At 39.7% G+C, this 26,132-nt stretch overlaps 1 protein-coding gene across 2 annotated transcripts in view; it reads right to left on the bottom strand.

The window, feature by feature from the left end:
* The window catches only part of LOC119495999 (gamma-aminobutyric acid receptor subunit pi), a 53,892-nt gene that overhangs the window by 23,808 nt on the left and 3,952 nt on the right, over positions 1-26,132 (bottom strand). Inside the window, exons 2-3 of one of the 2 annotated variants that reach the window (XM_037782993.1) lie at positions 20,475-20,558; positions 18,008-18,097 (exon numbers count right to left, since the gene is read on the bottom strand). In XM_037782993.1, coding sequence (XP_037638921.1) covers positions 18,008-18,060 — 53 coding nt within the window. In that variant the 5' untranslated portion in view covers positions 18,061-18,097; positions 20,475-20,558. The remainder of the gene's footprint in view (positions 1-18,007; positions 18,098-20,474; positions 20,559-26,132) is intronic. The other variant, XM_037782994.1, reaches the window with a different exon arrangement.

Genomic DNA, 26,132 nt, shown 5'->3' with positions numbered 1-26,132 from the left:
TCCCCCAAAGACGCACATGCACAGGTCCTCCGATACATTTTCATGAGATGAGTTTCCTGATTTGTTGCAAGCAAATCAGACTCTACTGAAGGTCATATTACTATAATAGTCTAGTTTCCTTCTTTATTCTATCAACCAAATTATTAATACAAAGCATTTAAACATGCTAAATGCAAGATTGGGAGCATTTCCATTGCCTCTGCACGGCTCCCAACATGGCGACAGCTGAGCCGGTGGTTCATAGCTAACGATGCTAACAGTGAAAACAGTGCTGACAAAGCTAACGGTGTTGTCCTCAAACCGGAGGGTGGGTGCTAAGCTTCCAAGACGGCGTCTCCAGCTGTAACCGCCATATGAGAGCAGTGCAGCCCGGGCTATATCAACCAAGCACAGAGAAGCTTGGATAACAATACATAAAGAGGGAAAGCGACTTCATTCTCTGCTCAGGTAGACATAACTCCACAATAGACAAATCCGTCTATTGTGTGTCTAGTGGCGCTGCCATTACTCCAATGGCAAGTCGTAGTGACTCAGTGTCAGCTAACAGTGTTAGTCTATATTAGTCTATGGGTGCTTGTAGTAACGTACGTAAATGGTTGGCGTAGATAATTCTGTTATGACAGATTGCATCAAACATGTGCGTATTGTACGGAGACGCCATGCAGTAATGGCGATTTGTCTGCTACCAATATTTCCCTGGAATCGGGTGTATCTTTACATAGCAAATAGTTGTTTGCTGCTATATTAATGCTCTGGACATTTTATAGAGAAGCTTTAATCACACTTTGGGTGCTAAATCAGTGTTTCTCAAACGGGAGAATAAGTACCCCTAGGGATATTTTGGAGTACTGCAGGGGTACGTGCGATTTTTTAAAATGTCGATTTAATAAATCATCAGTCGTGCATAGTTCTTAAAATAATTATACTATAATAAGTACAATAAAATATTTAAATATGGTTTAATAAACCATTTTTTATATTCAATATTCTTATTTTCAATGCAATTGTTAACTGCCGTAAATTGTCAACTGTCACAACAACGCAATCACGTTCAAGATTGTTCAGTTATGTGTTGCGCTGGTCGGGGGGTACTTGGTTGGAAAAATATTTCAACATTTATTACATTATTAAAAAAAAAGTTTGAGAACCACTGTGCTAAATGGGAGAATTTTAGAGACTGGTTCCAATTATGTGGGTTATGTCATCATGGATGTATAACGATTAGTTATTCAACACACCATATGGACTATGACAGTTGACCTTCAAGGTCAGAGAATCAATCTTATTCATATTCAAATGACAACTAATGACATTTGCGTCTTAATTCACAGCCCCAGATCTCAGTGAGCCATAGAAATTGCTTAATTTTCTTTCCATACAGGGCTGAAGTTACACTGCTTCACTGTATGAAAGGCACCCTCGTGACTTCCTGGTACAGTAGGCCGTAAGTCAGAAGAGGCATCTATTGTCTAGTGACAGGCTGCTGGAGAGAACAGGTAAAACATACGGCATTAGCTCAATCCTCAAGGTGTGCTCCAAACGTTCGCTCCACACTGGATGCTTCGCCTGTCAAGTTGAATTAAATGTCTTCTTTTCTTCTTTTGCAGAGAATATTCATTTTTTGCCGCTGTGAAATGGGATTTGAGGAAAGTCGCTGCCGCTCTCATATACAGAGATTATTCTCTCGCTCATCAGGGACTTTCGAGGCTTCCTCAGACCCCTCAGCTACTCCAGCCTCGGAGATGCAGAGGCAGGCACCACGAAAAAAAAGAGTTCATGTCGCAGACTTTTGTGGATAAAAGCAGCTGTTTCTCCCTTTCATGCTATCCCAGGCAGCTCCCTAAGCCCCACCACATAGGAGAATTGAAGAATTCCCTCCTGCCGAATACAGAACATTTACTGTTTTCATAAGCCCACTGAAGTCTGAATCTCAGAAAACTGTGAGTTGTGACATAACAAATGTGTGACTTTATTTCAGCCAAATCGGTAGATGGTACACTTTCATATGATTCTGGCTACTACTGTCTCATTTATATCCTCAAACATTAAAAAAGGAAGACGCCAGTTGTAGAATCATCTTGGCAAGTTGGTTGTAATTAAACCAGCTGATGGATACATTTTGCCTGGATTACAAGGCTTCACATGCTTAACAATCCTGATAGGTTTACTTTAATGTTGAAATGCCATTGCTTAATCATTACAGATTATTCTGACCTCGTTTTCATTATTAATACATGCAGGGCTTGAAACTCTGCTGATTGTTGAAGGGGCAGAGTGAGATTTGTCAATGAAGTGCTTTGCTCCATCACCCCCAGCCAATTAAGACCAAGTATTGCTCACTTTGCACTATCAACTTGTCATGCCCTCTTATACCCACGCAGTGTTTAATCAATTACAGCACCGGCACAATCAGAAATTAACCAGAATCGTACAGTAAATTGGATGGATTATTCATGTGAGCTTTACAGCACGGCCGTGTGTTAATTGTGTTGTTAATGTACATCAGCTGCTGCTTTTACACAGGACTGCTCGCCAGAGGCAGTTTGTCATTCAAGGAGCTGCAAAAATGTGAAAGTTTATGTGTGTGAAAGTGTATTATAAGTGCCACATTTGAGTCTACGCAGAGGTAGAAGGAAGTTATTCCCACTTTTATTGTTGTAGTTCGAGTAACTTGACGTCATATCTGTTTCAAGACCAAAACAAAGCTGTATCGAGCCAAAACCCTGGATGTATTATTAGAACTAGAAAGTAGAAAACATTGGAGGGTCGGCGTGGATACGACCTGCACACTCACATGTTAAATCCAAAGTGGTAAACACTACACACACAATAAAGTATGGAAACACTTTGGGTTTTACACATTGCCAGGAAAAGCAGAGCTAGACATGATGGCTAAAGCTGCATGCTAACTCTGTCATGGACAGGAAACGTTATCGTACTGCGGTAACGTGCGGTCAAGCCAGCCGTCACTCTCATCTCCGTGGTCAAATCGGCCGACGCTGCAACTGTAGAGCACCCATATACTGACATTTATGTTAAATGCATTCAAACGGTGCAGATGAAGCTGACCATGGATGTATAAAGGGAACGGAGCTCAACTTTTCCCATGGCTTAGTGTTAAAAAAGTGACCAAAAATCGCAATAAATCGTAATATCGAATCGCAATACTTAAAAATACATATCAAATCGGCACCCAAGTATCGGGATAGTATGGAATGGGAGATAGGTGTATCGTCCCAGCCTTAATTATTTGTGAAAACGGTAAGAATATGTCATTGTTAACTGCATTTCGACAAAAGCAAAAATACAAAGCCCGTACAAAATGATAAAAGAGACATATGGCTGTCTAAACAACAAGCAGTGCATAATTTGACAAATGTTCTTCAGTGAGTTTTTCCAGAGTGATTAAACACAGCTTTTGTGAGCCTGCATGCTGGGAGACGAATCCAGCAGGCATTAAATCAGCTGGCCTGCTCTCACTCTGATGTTTATAGATCCAAACGCTTGCTCACCTCTCTTTATGCAGTAATAGCGGTCTGAGAATCAGCCGTGGGTAATTGATTGAATGTGTGCACAGTCTCCTGAGTGGCTCGACTTTGGTGGGTTGCTTGTTGCCATGCAGGCAAGCAGGTCCTTTATTACTTTACAAAGAAAATTATGGCCAGTGCTGCAAGATAATGCAATTTCACTCTGACAGGAAAACACTGATGCAAATGTGAATGCTCTTAGGAAATACGGATTTAACTGACATGAAGTAGCGCAGACTTCCAAGGCCATACAATATATACGTGCATGGAATCGTTTCGACAAAGAGAGCTGACGGAGCTCATCCCTTACTGACTGCTTTGGAAGACTGAATTGTGTCTGTTTTAATTAGAGACAGTGTCACACTCACAGGATGGCGGTGTTTGCGAAGACTTGAAAAGGTTTTCATGAGTAGCCAAGCAATTTATTCCACATTCTCCTTGAGTGAAAAAACGAGGAAAGTCTAAATATATGCTTGTTTGGGTGCCAGTGCATCCACAGGACAACACTACTAGAGAAGAAAGTTTTCTTTTATTGCCATTCTAGCAGCTCTAGGGGACGGAAAAGCCTGTCTGTCAGTCGGAACATTTTGTACATATTTTCAGGAAATCTGTAAAAGAAAATGCGAATCAATGTGCATTTCCATCAGCTACTGTTAAGCAAATATTAGGAGTTTGAGATAAACAGCTGGTGGCGCTAATCCTCCAGTCAGCTGCCATTAAACTATTGCAGAGGAAGAGGATGCGACAGGATAACGTGATTAAATGAGCACCAGTCAAACTTCAAACGGGGAAAAAAACTAGATAGAAAACATGATGAAATTATGGCATTATGTTTGTTTCATGTATTCATTCGAGGAAGGTTACAGTCTCCTTACTGCTCCACACAGATCTGATGTTTCAGCCCGTTCTCATTCCCAGGGAGTCAAATACCGAGGCTTTGTCACGGCCATCAGTGTTGGATACCACCGTAAAAGGCACCCCTTAGCGCCGGTATGAAACGCACCGGGTGTTCCATTAACTACAATGTAAACCCATCCGTGGCAACAGTAAAAGCTCAGAGAAAGTGTGCCGGGAGTGTGGTAACGGAACTTAAATAGTGAAAAGACACACCGGACGGGAGGGAGGGAGGTAGATGGGTCCAACAAACACAAGGCTTTCATCCAGGAGACCGCTGTTTGTGTCCCATGCTTCACGTTACAATCAGCTGTTTGTTCGTGTCCTGTGTTCGCAACGTTCAGTTTAATTTTCATTGTACAAATGTAATAGTTTTAGGCTCAAACATATTGTTGTTTTTTTCCATTATGGAGCTAATATTGTGTTTTCTGATATTGGCATTAGTCTTAACTCTGCCAGTACAATTTAGTTTAGTTTGTTCTGGTTACGGAAAAAAAGTGCAAGATGCAGAGAATTAATTATGAATATAAAATACACAAATGCAAAATGGTGAGAAGGTAGTAGAGCTGCCAACTGAATCAATTTGCAATGTTTGAATTTATTAAAATCAATTTGAATAATTTTGTCATGTAGGTGTGTCTTCAAAACAAATGTTATTCTTTCAACTAAAACTGAACTGTGGGCAGAATCTGAAAAAGAATAGAATATAAATCTAATCGAATGAAATGGACTGAAATATCACTCTGAAGTTTAATATTATGTTGATAGAAACTGTAGACGTCATCCTGCTGAGGCTGCGATCAACAAGTGGGATTTTCATTAAGGGAAAGACACATTTAATGCCTCCGTGGTTAATCTATAAGTACTCTTAGCATTTTCTTCCTGCCCATTTCATGCAGAGTTAAGTCATTACTGAAGAAAAAACTCATTAGTTATGAAGAAAAATTAAACCAGCCAGAAAAATCCCATCAGCAGGATAATTAACTGTGTTTTCATTTCAACGGTAGATGAAACAGAGTAACAAGCATGTTAATGGATGCCTCGACCAAATGTTTCCACACATAACACGCAATTTTATGGTGAATTCAGAGCAATCATACCGTAAACAACAATGTTACTGTACTGACATAGAGTGAAGTTTCATGTGATATTTTTATATATCCAGTCATTAAATTGTTTTTACTTTATCTTTGAATGTTTATGCCAGCATCAGGTTGTGTGTTTGGATATGGATAATCATTCAAATTAGACTGCTAATAAGAGCCAAAAATTGGATGCACAACACAACGCACAAGCATTGCGTCCTAGACTGCACCATGGAACAACAAAAAGTGCAGTGTTGCCAGATGGGAAATGTTAAACTATCGTACCAGAGGCCTAAAATTATTGTATTTTGAGGAAAATTATCGTACATGAGTCATAACCACGACAACAAATAGGCGGAAATGGGTAATTTTTTGCGCTGTTATCGCGTTAACGCACATTTGTTTTGTGATTTTTAGGTCGTAGTGAGCTCAGTTTTAAAGCTAGAGTGAAGATACTGGGAAAAAAATGGGCTCTCTGGGTACCCACGATTCTCCCCTTTACAGACATGCACACATGCAGTTTGGGGCAAGTCATAGTCAAGTCAGCACACTGACATACTGACAGCTGTTGTTTCCTGTTGGGCTACAGTTTGCCATGTTAAGATTTGAGCATATTGTTTTATGCTAAATGCAGTACCTGTGAGGGTTTCTGGACAATATTTGTCATTGTTTTGTGTTTTTATTTGATTTCCAATAATAAATATATACAGTTCATACATTTGCATAAAGCAAGCATATTGTCCACTCCCATGTTGATAAGAGTATAAAATACTTGAAAAATCTCATTTTAAGGTACATTTTGAACAGAATAAAACCATCAATCTTACAATTTTAGTAATAGCCTACCATCAAAAATAAAATACAAGACAGAAAAACTGGAAGAATGTCCATATTTTGCATTAAAACAGTTAAGGCCATAAGCTAAGCTAACTAAATAAATAAATACAAAACTGGGCTTATTAGTGCATTCAAACTATATATCTTGTTTAAACTTTCTTCAAATGAGTGTTGAGAAGCTAAATTAATAAAAATGAGACAGCACAAACTAAAACCAACTACTATGTGAGCGCCACAAAATGGTCAAATTATCATACATTATGGCACTTTTGGGCATTATTGATCATACATCGTAAAGAGGGCAAAATTATCGTGCAAATACGATTATTATCGTTCATCTTGCAACACTGAAAAGGTGAACTTCTGAGCTCATGAGGATGTTATTCGACTGAAATCACTATTGTCAAGCCAGAAATATTTGAAGATCAACCTCACACTCAAGTGTAAATATCCTCACAGTTGTCCAGGTTACAACACCGCCTCCGTCACCTCCAACTCCCTATTAAAGGCTGTCAAATGTGAGTCGAGCTGCTGTCAAAGAACATAATAGTGGAGATTAGTTGGCAGAAGTTTCGTCACATCCATAAGAGAGCACATTAAAATTCCAGGGTTAGTCAAGCAGCACTTAATAGAGTTTTTGTAGAGCAACATTAAGGTATAGAGAATGAGAATATCCGCGGGGCAGGAATAATAACAGTCTAATTATATTCTCAAAAAGCCACTATCATTGTGCAGATTAATTTTTAAGGGAAGGATTTAAAATGCCTAATATTGTTTAATACATTTTTTTTTTTTTTTATGGTGGAAGAACTATCATCACAGTTACATGCTGCATTAAGGCTACACACTGCACAAAGCACACACATTTATATTCTGCTAAAGAAACCTTGAAGGGAGGACGTTGGCTTGAAAGCTGAAACATGTGCTCCGTGACAATATGTTGTAAGACCCTGAATGCACTGAAAGAGCTCCACCAGGCAACTGTAACATTTGATTTTGGTAAACGAGCTGGAAAGTGTGGATCATTAATATCACTTTTATAAGATCTGACTTTTTTGCTTTCCTTGTTAAAGGGCAACCGCATTCATCAAAACCTTTACCAACACACTTAGAGGTTATTCCTTCTGTACGATAAACATAACTTGTCTTCGTGAGGATGCTCACAAAAAAAAATCACAACTTCAACCAGAGAAATGAATCAGAGAAATTGGAGGGAAGACTCAAATTTGTGACGCAATCAGGTAAAAAGTTCAAAGGTACTGCGTGAGAGAGACGTATTGTGGACACAATAGTTTGTTTTGTTGTTAAAAGTTAGAAATACTGAAATTAAAAAGATTGAATAAAGTTTGTTGAGAGTATTTGTCTACCCTTCATTGTTCCTGTTATTGTGGAGAAGCTCCAGCATTTATAGATACAATCTTTCTCTCTGGTGTTTTGTTTTGGAGGTCCATGTTGTTCACTAAAGTTTATACCCAACAGTGTTGGACAGTAAAGAATTACTTGGTAATTTGCCACAGTAATGTGATTACTTTTTCTACTTTTTTTCTAAATTCAAGAATTACATTACATGCCAGTAACACTGCATTTTTGGGATTCGTCGTTGTGGGTGTTGTTCTGCGTTCAGTGGACAGACAGGTCCCGGAGCTATTTGTTAGTTTGGAGCAGTGGCTGGAGGTGTGTGAGTGGCAGCTATCCTCATAAGAGATGTGCCACAAGGTGACTCTAAAAGTCGTCTTATTTACATGAGTGTGTTCTTGCTAATGTTTGCTAAAGTCCATATTCAGGAATCAGCTGGTTTTGTTCAGAGTTGGAGGGTGTGTGAAACCGGCGAGGACGGGACATCTGCAATGTTAAGCTATCCGGTAATGATCAGTAAATTCACCTAGACCGTAGAGCTGGCTGCTTGTTATATACCCAGTGTGCAACCTCCGGGTCTGTAAAGTGAAGCCAATGCTGAAGTGCCTTAAACTTGCATTCTTCCTAACAGCCAGCAGGGGGCGACTCCTCTGGCTGCAAAAAGATGTCTGATTGTATAGAAGTCTATGAGAAAATGAGCCTACTTCTCACTTGATTTATTACCTCAGTAAACATTGTAAACATGAGTTTATGGTCTCAATCGCTAGATTCAAGTCTTCTTTAATACAGCATGATGTTCATTTAGTAAATTATGGTCCCATTTAGAGTCAAATAGACCATAAAGTAGGGGATGCTTTAGGGCGTGGCTATCTTGTGATTGACAGGTTGTCCGTGTTTCCTTCTTACAACTTTAACCCTTTCACAGTGTTTTCAGTTCATAAAAGTTCATTTTAACATTTTGGTCACTAAAAAATGGGTGACGTCACGATGACTACATCCATTTTTTATATAGTCTATGGTGAAATACAGTTTAATGAGTAATTACTTAAAGTTTCCATGTATCTTGCCCATCACTGAATCATCAGGGGACTGACAGAGTTATTAAAAACTACAGAAAGAACATGAACAGGATGATAACTCAATGTGGAGTGAAGTGTGACTGTATGGGGTGCCGCCAATTAGTAAAAAAATGGGGAAAATCTTTTGAAATTCACAGCTTGAACTATCTGTGCCCTCAGATAATGATTCAATTACTCCGTTACTTCTGCACTTTATCCCGTAATCATCAGGAAGTGAAGCCTGTAAAGCCGTGGTGTGTATGAGACAACCAAACACATGACAATCAGTTTGCGAGTGGCTTTTAGGCTTGAGAAAGAGGCTGCGCTGGTGAAGGAGATACAAAGTAAACCCCTATGATCTTGAGTTTAGCTAACATCCCTTAAGGCGAGCATGAGCTTTCTTTATTAAATCTTCTTTTATACCAGCTCTGAGATTTTAGGAGCTCAAAGGAAGGCCAAAATAAGATCTCAGTTATTATTAATTAAAATGGCACTACAAAGCGTTATCATGGTAATAAGGACCTTATCTTTGGCTCCGGCTTTGTGGTTTTGTAATATCAAACGGACCTCTGAGCTTTGGGGGAGCTCATACACAGATACTGTACATACTGTACAGGCTTACTTCTTTAAAATTATCCCATTGGATACTAACTCACTTATCTACATTTACAAAGAAAAAGAAATTACATCCAGGCAGCTTCCAAGTGAAACCTTGTTTTTTTTTTTATTCGATGATGTCTAAGAAATGGAGCGTTGACCTTTCCAGTTATATGTCAGAGATGAAGGTTTCTAATCACGGGACGGAGCCAGTCAGGAAAACCTGGACATTTTTTAACTTTGGGAGATTTGAACCCTTTCCTACAGTCGTAGTTGGAACATGCTAAGTGATATTTCATTAATAATTCAGTGTTTTCTGTTTAAGTACTGTGAAGAGTATTTCTGTTATATCGAAAAAGGAGTTTGAACAGTTTCTGTCTTAATGGGCACGTATGAAGGATTTATGGTGATTTGTGGCATGATTTGGTGTCATTCACCCATTTTCAGACTTACATTTTCAGTAGTCTGCCTTTCTTCACAGGGGAGGTTGGGGGGGGGGGACTTTTTGTTTGACTTAAAGCTGAATGGCTCTCGCTAGAGCCAGTGTTTGCTTTGTCCGTTCTGGGCTACTGTAGAAACATGGAGGCCAACTCCGTGAAGAAATCCCACTCCGTATGTAGATATAAACGGCTCATTTTAAGGTAAATGAAACACAACGATTCTTAGTTTCATTACACACTAAAGAAAACATACTTATTAATATTATATTTCATTTTAGCCAATCTAAACAATCCACCAAAATCTACTTCCAAAAACATTTTAAGCGAGAAATACGCTAAGCCAATAATCTCAATTCATTTGAGAACTAGATCGCTTAGTTTGACAGCTTGGTCAAAGTTTCGTGGATGGGCTCATTTGCATGTTTTTTCCCCACCTTTCATTTTGAAAGAGCAACGGCAGATGAGGAAACTCCAACGCTCGGCCGTCCAATCGTGTAACTTCATAACTCAGTCAGTCACTCAGTGACAGACTTTTGCGTTTGTAGGGCTGGCCCTCTGCGATCCAACCAAAAAAAGCAAACAATAATTACAGCAGGGTGCAAACTGGTTTCCCACAAGAAAGTTGGACACACTACTCGCCAAACACCACCCCAACCTCAATTTTACCACATAATGGGCACACTATTTCCTACATTGACACTGGACATAAATTGTGAGGTGCTACATTGTCCAATATGAACATAATTCCTGGGGATACCGGGATGGACAGGGCACCAGTGGCCGGGAGGGAATGTCAGTAACAGGATTAGCAGAACAAATGCAATGCAAATTAAATTCACAAAATTCAAATGACTTTTATGGTTAAAACGTTAGACTTCAAATCATGTGCCCAAAAAATGCTGCACTTCTAAATGGGGAACATCTGTCACATCTGTCATCTGCAGCAGGGAGTGAAACCAACTCCTCATGCAAATTTAATGACATATCATTTGTTAAAGCAGATTCAGCTTAGAAGAAGATGTTTAAACCTGTCAAGAAACGGCAGATAAAATACATTTTCATATTCTTTCACAGATCACAGCGGTGGTAAGTGTTTGCCCAGTAATCTGTTATAAATTGCCGTCATAGAAATAAAGAGGCCAATGAGTACATGCAGCCCTGTGGTTGAGAAAGTTGAACAGTATGGAATAATCACGTCTCTAGTGAGAAAATGCCTTGCTGAGGGAAAGTATAAGTGACAAGGGGACCATGGCAAACCGCTGTGGAAATGGAAATGGCAGAGGAACCCAACAGAGGCGAGATATTGCTCCAGATAGGGGATCTACAATTAAACTTAATGAACATGAAAAACTGGTTTTCACTTCGCTCTGCTGCAGAAAATGATAAATGATGGATTTCAAATAGGCGAGGAGAGGGAATCTCAAACAGCCGCTGTAGGAAAAACAAAAGCGGATCTTGGGAAATTTAAAAGAATCTCAATTGCCTCCTAATTTTACTCAGAGGAAAAGAGGCCTCGCAATTTTTTTGGGGTAAAAAAAGCTCAAATATTCTTTATTAACAATTTCTCCCTTGACCTGTCTTGGAAGCTTTCAAGCTTTTAATAAAATCACTGACAAACTAATGGATATAGTACCGTAGGTTATCTTGCGTTTCTATGGCAACAGCTGCAATAACTGCGGTAGCGGTTTTAAGCCACTTAGTATAAAAGCTAAAGTCTGATCGTATGTGTATTTTGTCTTTCAGTCAACCTTTAAATTGGCCGTGGCATCAGCTCTGAAACATGTGGTGTTATATTTTGGTAACTCTTGACAAGTGACATCAGTGTGAGCAGCCTCAAGCATTTACTTGTCAGAAGAAGTCAAATTGAGGATCACTCTTCCAAATCAATGTGCCAAAGCACTTGTTGGAGTTATGTATATGATCTCCGGGAAGCTCGCAGTTCAACATACCTTCAAACTGCATGCAGAGACTGGAGGTGTCGGAAAACATCGATACAGGAAGAGCCCAGGCGTTGAAGCAAATTTTCGTAATGGCCAAACGGCGGTACTACAACTTCCGTGTCCGTCACGTGACGCCATTGGGCCCAAAAGACGTTTTCGCGTAGACTAACATTGGGAAAGAGTTGTCTGTAACTCAGCTACCGAGTACGAACACTTGATTAGCCTTTATTCAATTAATTAGGTCCTAAAAGTTGTAAAATGCACTACTAGCTGAATCCCGAGTTATTTTCCTTCCTCCGTTCATGTGAATGAGTCTGAGGCTGGAGCGACGGCTGGGAGGCGGAGTTAAAGGAAACGCTTCTGCGCCTGCTCTATGGGCCCAATGGATGCGGAAAATCGCCGGATGATCCGGGTACTTTATCCCTCGGCAGTCGAGCCGTTTTGGCTTCATGTGCTACTGAGCAACTCTCACAGGAATGAACAGGAGCCCGCCTCCAACGCTGTATCCAGTTCTCTTTATACATCCATGGATGTTACAGGGACTGTGATGAATGCAAATGCAGATCCCACTGTTCTGATTGCATAAAAAAAGTCAACATTGTTTACTCCGATGTTATGCATATGGCAGTGTGTTCTTTATACCAGGGGTTCCCAACGACCGTGCCAGGGACTGGCACCGGGCCTTGGGTCGTTTAATATTGGGCCACGAAAACCCAAACATACACGGAGTACAAAAGAGAGAGGGGATGCCCGCACCTGACGGCTCTCATGTAGGATTACCTGCGTGCACTGTTGGTGTTTGACAGTTTGAGGCTGGATTTTCAGCTCTGACCGCCACCAAACAAGGCTTCGCAGCAGACTGGATGTTAGAAACACGCTGTGCTTGCCACTCACAAACATAACACCACGCTATGACCTCCTTGTCTCCAGAAAACAGGCTCAGGGCTCACATTGATGGTGACTTAAGCTTTGATTTCTGTGTTTTTCGTACAGTAGTTTATGTTGCATCATATATCTGAACATGACATGAGTAGTAGATTGGCATCAGGTGTGTAGCAACTCACCCCCACACTGGTCCGTCAGGAATATGATAGCTGCTGTCTGGTCCGTGCTCACAGTATCGGAATATATCACACTATATTGCGATATATTTAATCGTATAACCCCTGTATCACGATACGTATCGTATTGCCAGATTCTCGCCAATACACAGTCCTAGTAGAGACATTGTCTGATTCTGAATTAATATTGAAAATACACTTCACCAAATCCCAAATTCCCCTTTAATCAGCGACCTTAACTGCTCTTCATAGACCTGATAAAGTCATTTTAAGAAGTGCTGCCAAAACACTATTTATTTCCCCCTTTAGAAAAAACAAATTGTTCTCACAAGTCAATTATTTCTCCTCATGTTCCCTTTTGTGCTGTCAGGTTTGAGACAATCCAGTCACCTAATTATCTGAGCATAGGGGTACACTAATCTCTCCAGCTGTGACAATCAATAAAAAAAAAAAGCTGACAGGATGTGGATTTCTATACAGGAGTAAGTCATGTCTCTCCAGTAAAGGCAAGAAAAGCATACTGTAAGCCTTTAATCTGCCTGTAATAGGCTTCAGGAAAATTGTATCCATGCTTTCTGTAACCAGTGCCGTGAAACCATTGCTTCCTATATGCAGTACTGTGGTGTTACTTTATATTGTTAAGCCTCTATCGAGAGAGATTAAATGAGAAATCAAGCCTGACCGCTTCGATGCTGCCGCCTGGGTTTGTAAATGTGGATTTCTAAATGACTTGCAGAGGAAGGCAGATAGTTACAAAATCACGAATATGCCCTTTCTACCCTGTGGATGTTTTAACAAAGACATACTGTATGTACGTAATGAGCTACTTTTTAATGGCAGTAACATAAGTAACGTCACTCAACACTGAGTACAAGTCAGCTGGAAACATTAAAAAGTCAGCCAAGAGAAGGTGTTTTCGCTTAATTCCTGGAGCTAATTTGAGCTTGATTTGATAGCTCCTGCTGATCAAATCTGCCAGTGACAGTTGTATTTAAGCTGACAAAATCAACGGTCACCAGAAACAAATGAGCAACCTGCTTACGTTTGCCTCCGTCTGAAATCAAGGACCTATTGTTTCAAAAATTACTGCGAATTTAGAGTGGTAAATCTGCCACCATTATTATTGTAAACTGCATACAAGGTGTGCAACAACTTAACAAGAAATCTTAACAGGTGTAGCAACAGTAATGAAGAACAATCACATTTATTGTTTTGTGTTTCTTTTAAGAAATAAATATTTTTCAAATTGCTGGTTGACTGCATCTCTATTTTCTGATCCTTTTCATTTCTTCCTGCATTTTGTTGTTTGTGATTTTTAGCTCTCTCGCAAAAGACACCAATGTAAACATCGAGATAAAATCAGAGCAGAAGAATCAACACGTAAAAAACTAAATAAATAAAATGACTTTAAAAGCATACAGTATGTGTGGTCTGCACCATTGCAATGTTTAGTCAACAAGAAGTTAATACTTTATATGGCTGACTGCCTCAGATGACATGATATATTTGAAATAACAAGCTCAGCTGTGATCCTCTCGGATTTCTTGCTTTGTTCTTTTGACTCAGAGAGTAAAACAAAGCTCCAGTGCTGCCAGGGGTTTTCACCGAGCGCCACAGGAACATGAGAGGAGGAAGTTTACCTGAGGCTGGTTTGACACTCAACGTGTCATTATGGATCGGTGGTAAACTGTACCCTCAACATGAAGCAGGACATCAATCTTTCTACAGAGTTCAAACAGGCCATTTGTGTCCGTGTGAGCCTTTTTGTTGCTGGATGAATGTGAGACTTTCACGACCCTTTATGAGCGTTCGTTTGCTGTACGGTGAGACTCCTGGCAGTTTCAACAATGTCAAGGTCATGGGTCGTCTTCATAAAGATATTGGGTCAATAATGTGGCCATGTATGTTGGTGAAAAATCGTTGTAGGGCATTTGTATTCTGCTGGCAGAGGGCAAGCGGTATTTCCTATTCATTAAATCACCAAAGCTATCAAGGCTTCGGAGCTGAGCACCTCCTGCTGACAGGGTTTGTTGATGGACTGCAGGCCGTGATGAATCATATCACAGAGGTCATATCAATTACATACTGCGTTGTCTCTTACCATTTGCAATAATGGAATTTTCCATCGTGAAATTACACAGGTTTAGTTTGTTTATCAAGGATTAAATGAATCAGACCAGATAAAAACAAAAGATTTTGATTCATTACATTGGTGCATTTATGGCAATAATGTATAAATCTGGAATTGAAGAGAAAATGAGAGGGCATACTGAGCTGGATTTTCAACTTAATCAGCAATAACTATCCTAAAATTATCCTTCCAAGTATTGTCTATGGACAAATGATAGTGTGAGTCAAAGTCTGTCCTACATACATGCATGCAAACCCTAAGTCAAAGCTGTCACTTGTCACTAGATGTAACTTGAATTTTCAAAAACACCCCATTTCTATGTTGGGCTGCACGTCGCTGCACTGAGACACAGAAGAGGATGTTGTTCTATTTTCCAGTTGCACACAGGAACACAAGCCAAAGCGGCTGAGCATCCCAAGACAAAGCTGCACACAATAAGCTAACTACACGGGAACTGAGGACGAGCCAGACCCAACTCACTCTAAATAGACCCAAAGATAATTAGACCCAATCCAGAATTATCAGTGTACATCAGTGTTGATAGCGATAGAGTCTGCTTGAATTGGAACCTTCAGATTAGACTGAATAAAACTTTGTACCTGGCCAGATCCGGGTCTCGGTTTCCCATGAAGATCTTTTAAGTTTAGCACCTTTGTGCGTATCATGTGGGTATTAAATCTGCAGCACCTGAGCAGACTTATGAGGGCATGATTCTTTAAAATGTCAGTGAGTTATTAGCATAGCTGAATAAACAATAAGAGACTCAATAAAAATGCGGTGGTTGGTGTCTTGTTGAGCTAACAAGGACGTTATGTTTACAAGCAGCAGAATGCTGCTCAGTATACCTTTAATAAAATGTGCAAATATTGGCAGCTACTATTACGTTTTAACCCGAGCGGGATACCTGCAGACCCCAGAGGAATACTTTTTTGTCATATCTCACAGAGGCTTTATTCTATCACTCTAATTTTTCATGACATTGTCAATCAATTTGTCCCTAACAACTTTATATCATTGTTTTCTGTTTCTGTTTTAATTAGTGTTTCTTAAAAATGCCAAGCACCCAGGATGGTCGGAGCTGTGGCCATATTTATGTGTACTGCTGCCATTGCAAAGAACTTCCATATGAACCGACTTGCGGCAAGTCCCGAACTCATCGGGACTCACTCATGCCGGCGTGACGTGTACAACTGTGTTGGCGTCTAGTGTGTGTGTATTCACCAATGACAGCTGCGTCTCAATTCAGTTTCCGATTCGGCTCTGCAATTACCTCAGCTGCCGGTTTTAGGACGGAGCAACGATGTGTGACACAATTTACGGCCCCACTGACGTGTGTTGTCGCCATAACAACCTAAAGCAATCGCCCTTTTCTATTGAACTGTTAACGGCAAACAGTTCAATGCCCGTTCTACTCTTATTCTATTTCTATGGTCCTAATTTAAAGTATCACACACTATCTGGGGGGGTAGGGGCACAGTCATTGTGAAGGAGACAGACACAGATGCAGCAGACACAGATTTCCTCATGTGCTCCGTCTATTTCTGTTTACACAATATGCAAATTAACTGTAACATTCCTAAAATAATAATAATGATGTTTTTTTTTCTTCAGATGACATTCATTACATAACTAAGAGGAAGAAAAACAATACATTAACATTTTGCTATGATGGTTGTTTCTTACAGTAGTTTATTCTTGGGTCGACCCCAGTTGGTAGTCCTTGTCAGGCTGTTCTCATTCACCGTTCATAGCTATACCGACAAAAGTAATGCACTGTAATTCGTATATATATCACATAAAATCAATGCATATGTAATCCATGTAATCGTGAACCAGGATGTATAAACAGCAACAAACTCAAGGAGGAGGTCGAGGCGGATGAGTGGGTGAAAGAAACACTGGACTTTCGCCCAGGAGACCGCTGTTCGTACCCCGCGTGAAACCAGACGTCAACGTTGATTTATTGTCACGTAACTTCCGTACTTAAGTAACGCCACTCCCGGAGTTATTTTAACCCAAACCACAATCTTTTCCTAAACCTAACTAAGTAGTTTTGTTGCCTGAAGCTAACATTTCCTGTGAAGAAGGAAGATTATTTCGAAAACACTGTATCCATGTAGCATACGGAAATTGACATGTGTTGCTGAACATGCAAAGGAGAATGCATGAAAAAAGATATAAGAACCGTTGCATGAGGATACGTTGTCCTTGTGTGTTAAATATGTCGGTAGGATGAGGGTTTAAGTTATATTTTACAATAAAATAAAAAATGTTTCATGGATTAATAAAGAACAGAGATGACTTCTACAAACGTATATTCTTAAAGCTGCCTGACATGCATCAGTGTTTTGATGTCCACAGAGCACCGACTTCAGGGTCATTACACATGCAGAAGACAAATCACTCAAACACAACAATGATCGTAATCTGCTGGGATCTTTGAAAGCTCACAGATTCATGAAATTAATCTATTTCATGCTGGAATAGTCAAAGTATAGCGTTTTACACTAAAAGCATGCACACTAGTGTGGCAGGCAACCTGCTACAGCACATTAATCCCAGAGCTGATTGTGCAAAGAAGCGCTGCACTATACAGAGAATATCTTATTGCAGGATTCAGCGAGACCCGGAGGGCTCGCCTTATCGAAAATGTGCAAAGTGCATTCTGTGCTTTGAAAATAAACTGTAAAGAAGAGGAGAGGCTTCTCTTCACGGTTAACAGACAAATGTGCACCAAAACATCCCATCATTCTCTCCGTGTGACCTCTGCAGGGATTATACCACCAATTGTATGCAATGACTGATCCATGTGGTGCTGGATCCTGCTTCATCTGCTCTGCTCAGCAGCGCCATGAACGTGGCGATGGAGTTTCTTGTCTGTTGCATGGGGGGTTGTTATTGAGTATTGATGGCTCACAAGAAAACAATACAATTGGGTACCTCTCTATCTCCTCCTCAGCTCGCCGCATACAAAGCGTTGTTACAAATTAGAATCTGACATGACTAGATTATGCTCCCTGCCTGCTAAGATAGCTTTGTGGCTGCAGATCCCAGCGGTTGTGTTTCTGCACGCCGTCTTACCTGCTAATGAGGAGGATGGTGAACACGGCCCCTCCAGATGCAAAGAGAGCCATGGCTGCTAAAGGAGTGGAGACGCCAGGTGGAGTTTATCTGCGATAAAAGCACACAAAGGACAACAACATGCAATTTAGAGCTTTGCAAGATAGTAGATTCAGAAAATATGGATTTTATTTCCTTTGAAACGCATCTCAGCAAGGATGTTAGGTAGTACTTGTGCTGATCCGGTGACTCCTACATCTTGCTTTTTCAGGAGGTACTTTTCAAACTGAATCCGTTGGCACACATCACAGATGGCCTGCGCCACCTTTCCTATTTTTATCTTTTCAGTCCACAGTTCCACAAATATTGATGATATCTATCAGCCGGGTTACGCTGGTTTATCAGTGCCCCTTGGTTATCTTTCACATGTTCTCTCACACGCACTGAAATGTGTCATTTTCTTCTAGCCGCATTTGTAAATCACACGATAGCAAGTTTCGGCGCTGACATGCCTGAGGGACATTCTCTCAACAGCACAATGACCTCTAGTTACTGACTTACAGTCTGGCACTGTAGGCTTCAAAAGTAATAAAGCATATTGCGGTTTCCTTCAAAGAGAGTCATCTTGTCTCCTATATCTCTATGCTCTCCCTGTCTCTCTCTCTCTCTGTCTCTCTTTCTCATGCCCCTTTTAAGATGAAAGCAGACAGAAAACCTCCAGAGACCTGAATGACTTAACCACTGAGACCCGACTAATGTGGCAAGCTGGGCTGCGGAAATCTTTAATGAAAAGTTGAAAGCGAACTTCTGTGGCTGCGGTGTTAAAAGTGACTTTACAGTGGCGCAGGCTTGAAATACAGTAAGACCCAACTGTTGGTGGTGACGTTACCTCTTTGGCTGCAGATTTGGTTACATAACACACAGTGTGTGGTTCTGTATAAGACACCACCATGTCTGTAATGTCTTTATGTAAGCATGTAAGTAAGCTAAGCCGCTTTGGACAGATATGCAATATTTATTTTACAGATATGTAGTCAGAACTAGATTTCCTAACATGAAGTCTCAGTGCTAAAACTCTGCACAAGCCACAGCTTTGGTAGCCAAGCAACCACCCGTCAACCGAAACACACCGCACACAGCTACAATTAGGACTTATCTGCATACTGAGCAATTTTCTGTTTGTGCCTTTGCTGCCGACTTTGTCACAGTCAAACGGACTGCAATTAAAGACACGAGTGTCCCCGAAGAAGTGCAGGAATGTTTTCACTCACTGCTGAATAGCTCATTCAACAGCAATGTATTATGTAAATCATTGGCCTGACCCCCACTAGGGGTTGCCAAAGCTTCAGGGAGGGGTGGCAAGGCTTTCTTGATTTTAAGAGGTGTAAGAAAACCTTTTTAAAAATATACAGTTGGCCTATATCTCAGCATTTCATTCATTTCTGTGAGGAAAACTAAATTAAATGGTTATATTTAAAGTTTGGATTATTATTTAAGATATAAACAGGATAAGGGCACAGTGAAGACCTGATTCACAAAGCGTTCCCTCTCTGCGAAACAGCCTCGTCCTGGATTAGAAAAGTACGCAGTTAAAACAACCAAAGAACTAATAGAACGATGGCAAAGCGTCAGGGAGAAGAAAACACTGAATTTGTCAAAAAAGCAGCTTCATTAAGTATGTATGATTGTTAAAAATTTTAAAAAATATATATATATATAATACAGACAAAGATTTATTTGAAAAGTTCCTAAAAATAACAGGAAAACTCATCTCTTACGCAATATTCACAGGAAATAATCTGCTCCAAATTCATCCAAATCGCTCGTTTTATACAATCTTCCTGCAGTTATTGCGTTCACTATTTGGGCTTATTGTACTGTTTTTTTTATATGCATTGACTATAATATAAAATATCCATAAAATATGTCACATAGTCAGGGGTCGTCAGTTTACTCAATGATAGAAAAAGGGGTCCCTTGAGGAAAAAGGTTGGGAATCATTGATGTAAATAATGCATGCTGTCTAAATTCAGCATACATTTATTCATTGAAATTATACTTATATATTCTTTGCATAATTCTGCAATAATAAATCCTACATTTACAAGTCACCTTGGGGTATTTTATTTATTCTAACTTTATTACAGGTACAGATAGGAGACAGTAAAGAGCTGACAGGAGATGATGATGGAAGAGAGATGGAGTCTAAAACCCCAGGCCACTATAGGAAACCTTTTTAAATTGGGATTTAAATTGCCATTATAATGTGTGGACAATTGTCTTAAAACTACCTGCATTTCTTAGATTGGCCTGTCAATGGATGCATTTTCATTTTAGGTTTGATTCAAATTACAAATTATACCAAATGTCACAATGAATTTAACTTCACTTTATTTTCCCCTTGTGAGAGCTTAAAGGGATACAGTAGTTTGGGTGTTTTGAAGTGGGGTTGTATGAGGGACTTATCCATAGTAGGTGTATTACTTACAGTAGATGACAGTCGGCACGCCCCCAGTTTGGAGAAGCAGACGGGAGGAAAAACGTATTTTAGCCACCTAAAAGAAAGGTCCACCTAAAAAAAACAACGATATCCATTTAAGTGTATGTAATATTTAAAATATTTCCACCGCTTTATCTTGCCATCAGAGAGACCCGTCATCTACTGTAAGTAATACACCTACCTTGGATAAGTACCTCATACAACTCCACTTCAAAACACCCAAACTATCACTTTAACATAAAATCAAAATCCATGTCGTTCATGTGAGGAAGCAGCCCGATAGTACGAGCTGTGTGTGGTAGCTAAATGAGTAATAATCCCTTTTTACCATCATGTAAAACTCCATTCAAATTTACACCTGCTGCTAAAGCATTTTTTTGCAACGCTGCACATTAGCAAAGAAGGTTAATCATCATATTTCCACCGCGTCCATCTTCTCCTCGCTGACCTGTCAATCACAGAAAAACTGAGCAAATGACTGAGTGTGCTCCATTTCCACCCAGAGTGCACCACTTCTGAGTGCTTTAAGCACAATGAAGGATGTTGAACACCAAATATAAAAGTGTTACATTTGGACTGATGCACTTGAGACCGTATAAACTCAAACGCACTCAGTGAGCAGCAGAGTTAGGGGAATAAGTGGGAATGTATTTTCAGCATTTTTAAAAGCATATTTAGATGTAAAACACATTCACATTTGTTCCTGCTCCAGCAGATATTAATTACAAGGTGCTACTTTGTATGTTAAATACTTCAATTACATGCATTAGACATTCTGTTCGTCTTCCCCAGCACTTTATGCGTGGACCCCCACTGTGGGCTGCCATTATAAATGATTATACATGCAGCCTGGTAATGCATTAAAAGGTCTGAATGACGCCCACTCGCATGGAAGCAATTCAGGCAGTACATTACAGCACATAACCTGGAGGACAATTCAGGGCATTAGGGATAACCTTTCAACACTCCAACTGATCATTCAGTGCAAATGCTTGACTGCATCTGATATTGCTTTCTATTTTATGAAGGGCTGTCAAGAGGATAGAGTAAAAGATTCCTAGTGTAAAACAGTGGTATGAGAGTCAAAATACAAATCACCTGATTAAAAAAAGACGCATTATTCTGGGTGTAAAGTGATATGTATAGCAGTGCAATGTGGATTATTTTAATCTGCTGCAGTGGAAAGCATCCTGCAAAAAGTCAATTTGCACGCTCCAGTGCGTAGATGGCTGCGTCACCCATTACATATTGATCCAAATGAGCTTTTACTCAAGTGCAAGAAAAGGAAAACTTAACTGCATATGAGAAAATACTCAAATTAGCAGAGACGCAACAGACTTGTAAACAGCTAGAGTCCTGGACTCTGTGTATAACTGGGGAGACAAAATAATGACAAAATCTAGGGCTGTCAAAGTTAATGCCACAATAATGCATTAATGCAAATTTTGTTTTAACTCTACTCATTTTTTTAATGCATTAACGCAACTTGTGATTTTTAGGTTGTAGCGGGCTCAGTTTTAAAGCTACAGTGAAGATACTAGTCGCAAAGGAGGCTAAATAACGCTCCAATCTTGAGCTAAATTTTGGCGAGGAAAGTATCCCTTGACCTCTGACCTCTAGATATATGAATGAAAATGGGTTCTATGGGTACCCACGAGTCTCCCCTTTACAGACATGCCCACTTTATGATAATCACATGCAGTTTGGGGCAAGTCATAGTCAAGTCAGCACACTGACACACTGACAGCTGTTGTTGCCTGTTGGGCTTGAGTTTGTCATGTTATGATTTGAGCATATTTTTAATGCTAAATGCAGTACCTGTGAGGGTTTCTGGACAATATTTCTCATTGTTTTGTGTTGTTAATTGATTTCCAGTAATAAATATATACATACATTTGCATAAAGCAGCATATTTGTCCACTCCCATGTTGATAAGAGTATTAAATACTTGACAAATCTTCCTTTAAGGTACATTTTGAACAGATACAAAATGTGCGATTAATTGCGATTAACTATGGACAATCAGGCAATTAATGGGGATTAAATTATTTTAATAAATTATATTAAATTAATTTTAATCGACTGACAGCCCTACAAAATTCACATCAAAGCTCCTCTTCGTAAAAAACGTTTGTGACTTCCATCATAAAAATGATTAGACATAAGATTGTTTGTGTCCTTGTCTGTGTTTGCCCCAGTTACTCAGTGAGTCTGATGGACATTAAATGGGAAAAATACATAATAATGTCTTTTTTGTTTTTGTCACCATCAGATGTAATTGAATTCATCTGTCATTGTCTGCGGATAACATTTTGATCTATGAATAAAGTAAATAAATTATGCACAGATTTCAGACAAGCCTTTGTGGTCTTATTACAGTAGACTACAACACACTTGCAAACACAAACAGATGCAAAACCGTAGACACAAAAAGCTGTCTGATGATGTTTTAACTCTAATCTTCAAAATGCTTTCTTGTTATTTTAGGAGATGAGACCATGATTTATCAGCGCCCCCAGGTTAGACAGCGCTTCATCTAACGCACAGATATCTCCAGTCTTCAGTCCATGTTACATCTGTTCTGGCATCAGCCCGAGTTCAGTGACCATCACGATGATGACGGACACTCCGACATGGGAGGATGGGTAACAGCCCTCTATAATGAAGCTTGTCTTTCAGCTGTGACTCTAGCAATTTGATTTTAAGCCGACTTGAAAAGGGCAGTAGCGAATATAAAAAGATGTGTCAGGCAGAACTGAGTCACTTCATCTCATTCTCTTGCTTTTCTCTCCTTTGTTGCTCTTCAAGGTACTTATTCTAGGCATACCGAATGAGTCACATCAATGTGTCAACCTTTGTGGCCTCGGAGGTGCTAGTAGTCCGTACCCAAATTCACCCTTTCCCACAGTTATTATCATCTCTTCTCAAAATATATGAGCATACTGCATTGTTTGCTCTTGCTATTGTTAGCAGGACAGTCATGGCTAGCTAAACAGACACAATATTTATGAGGTAAATCATTTTCTTTTTCTAGTTGTAGTGGCTTTTCATGCGGGAAAGGCTTTTTTTATTGTATATTTCATGATTTTGATGAAACGCGAGACAAAATGTCAACACAAAAAGCATTTCCTGCATGGATAATGTTTGCTAGGTGCCTTAAGTGTAACCATCGGGTACTAAACATGGATGTATTAAAAGAACTGGATACAGCGTTGGAGGCGGGGCCCTGTTCATTCCTATGAGAGTTGCTCATTGGCACATGAAGCCTAAATGGCTCGACTTCCGTCTGGAAAAGTACCCGGATCTATGCGGATCTTGGGCAACTGGGACATGCGCAGTAGCGTCCGCTCGATCACATGACTTGGTCACGGGGTCCCGACGTCACGCCGTCGTCGCGGCTTGCGCTCCAGCCTCGGTCTGGGTCTCGCTCACAAGAACGGAGGAAGGGAAATAACTCTGGATTTGGCTATTAGTGCATTTTACAACTTTAAAAACTTAATTTTTAAAGTGTCTTTCCCAATGTAAGTCTATGGGAAAAAAGTATTTTTGGGCCCAACGGCATCACGTGAATGACACGGAAGTTGCAGTACTGCCGTTTGGCCACTACGAAAGTCCGGATCGACGACCGGCGCACTTCCCGGGGGCTTGGTACTAAAGCCACTACACAACAGATAGCTAACATTATGGATAATGGTATCTGGTTAGCTAGCAACCACTGTCCTGTTACACAATGTAAGCAATGTATTCATTTGCTGACATATCCTTTACAAGCTAAAGGCTAGTAATGACAGGTTTGCATGCCACATGTGACAATGCAGCTGCATTTATTAGCTGACATTTTCTTTACAAATTTAAATGGGCCTCCTAGCTAGTCAGCTAACGTTAGATAACATGCGAAAAACAACTTTTTCAGAGACTTACCGAATTCTGTAGGTCAACCCCCAAACCATGGTTATGGCCAAAACAAGCTGCCTCGTTCCTTCATTTACTGTTAGATACATATTATATACACTAACTACTTTACTGTAAGTGAGTAGTACCAGTGCTGCATAGCTGTAATAAACCTTTTCACAGCTGGAAAGGCACAGGTGTGATGAATGTCAATCTTCTTCTTCTTCGTTGGTTGTTTTATGGTGGTTGGCAAACAACTTTATGATGCATTACCTGGTCTGGAGTGTGGATCACTCATTAGTTTTACTACTAAAGAATATTAAAATACTTAAAAAAATAATAATTAAAAACAAAAATAAAATTAAAAATTAAAATAATTAAAAAATTAAAAAATGAAAAGAAAAAAGATATACACACATATACATGTATATACACACATACATAAACATGTACACATGCTCCAGGGATTGCATATTCTTGTAGGCCAATCAGAAAGTTAGAATCACCCTGGTTCCTTCAACAAAAAGCCAGTGGGATTTTTTCCATTGGGTTTTGGATTATTGCAGAAAATAAACTCTGTGGCAACAAACGTTTAATGATTATAACACGTTTTGTTCAGCGAGATAATCTCAACATATTAAAACCACTTTAATGATTTTTCAAGCGTAAAATGCAATCACCAGAATTAAAAAGCTATAAGAGGCTGTATAGGCGGATTAGTATTCAACGTGATGACGGTTTTCATTTACCCACTTGTTAGCAACCGCCTTTTTTAAGACACATAAAGACTTCAAAATTCACAGATTTTTTATCATAGAACAATCAAAATCTCTTCAGCTTGTGTTAACCACAGACCTTATTTCAGGCATCTAACTAAAAACCCATTGACTTTGAGACGAGGTAACCGGAAGTGCTAAAATATCAACTAATTTTTGTTTTTATGACTCATTCCTGCAGCACTCTATAGCTACTTATTAGGAAATTGTTTTGTGCCAATTTCCTGGCTACATGTTTTTCATTGCCGATTTAGTCACCTTCAGTCCAGTGTTTCACAAATGTCTATTGAACTGTTTACAATACTGATTTTGATATCTCAACTCAGGGAATACGGAGTACCAATCTGATAGCAATGCTCTCGTAGGGGCCATAGGCTACTTTAGCAAGTGATTGATTGGGATATATTTTGAGCACATTATTATCTTGTCTCATCTCACCAGCATCAATCATTTAATTTATGGCCCTAGCAGCATGATCTCTGCCCGAACAGCGTTAGCTCCTCCAAGAAGAACCTATAAATAGAAATATATGAGTCTGATACCATTTCAACCAGTAGGCTATCCTCCGTACGCACACAATATGAAAGCATTCTTCCTCACACTCAAACTTCAATCCAGTTCCCTTATTTCAGAGATTCAACAAGTAAAAGGAGCCTTTAAAGAATGAGTAATGTGAGAGTGATGGAATAGAGAAATGGAGTAATAACTTCATCTCTTTTATCGCAGGATCTGAGTGAGGTTGCCAACGTAGAGTCATTAAGGTTCTTGCAACAGTCTAACCAACATCTCTTATTATATAAAAGTGACTTTACTCTGTGTACTCCTCCCGACAGAGACCCTCCCAGTCTCACTTTCTTCCTTGCTCGGTCTCGTTCTCTCCTTCAAACGCACCAAAGCAATGTCTCACAGAAACATTAAGGACTCTATGGACTTCATCTCTCCTCCCCTGTTTCATCTGCGGGTTTAGAAGTCTCGATTC

This window comes from Sebastes umbrosus, chromosome 10 (genome assembly GCF_015220745.1).
Source record: "Sebastes umbrosus isolate fSebUmb1 chromosome 10, fSebUmb1.pri, whole genome shotgun sequence".
In the NCBI taxonomy this organism is placed as follows: Eukaryota; Metazoa; Chordata; class Actinopteri; order Perciformes; family Sebastidae; genus Sebastes; species Sebastes umbrosus.
This window is presented reverse-complemented; position numbering and strand designations above follow the sequence as displayed.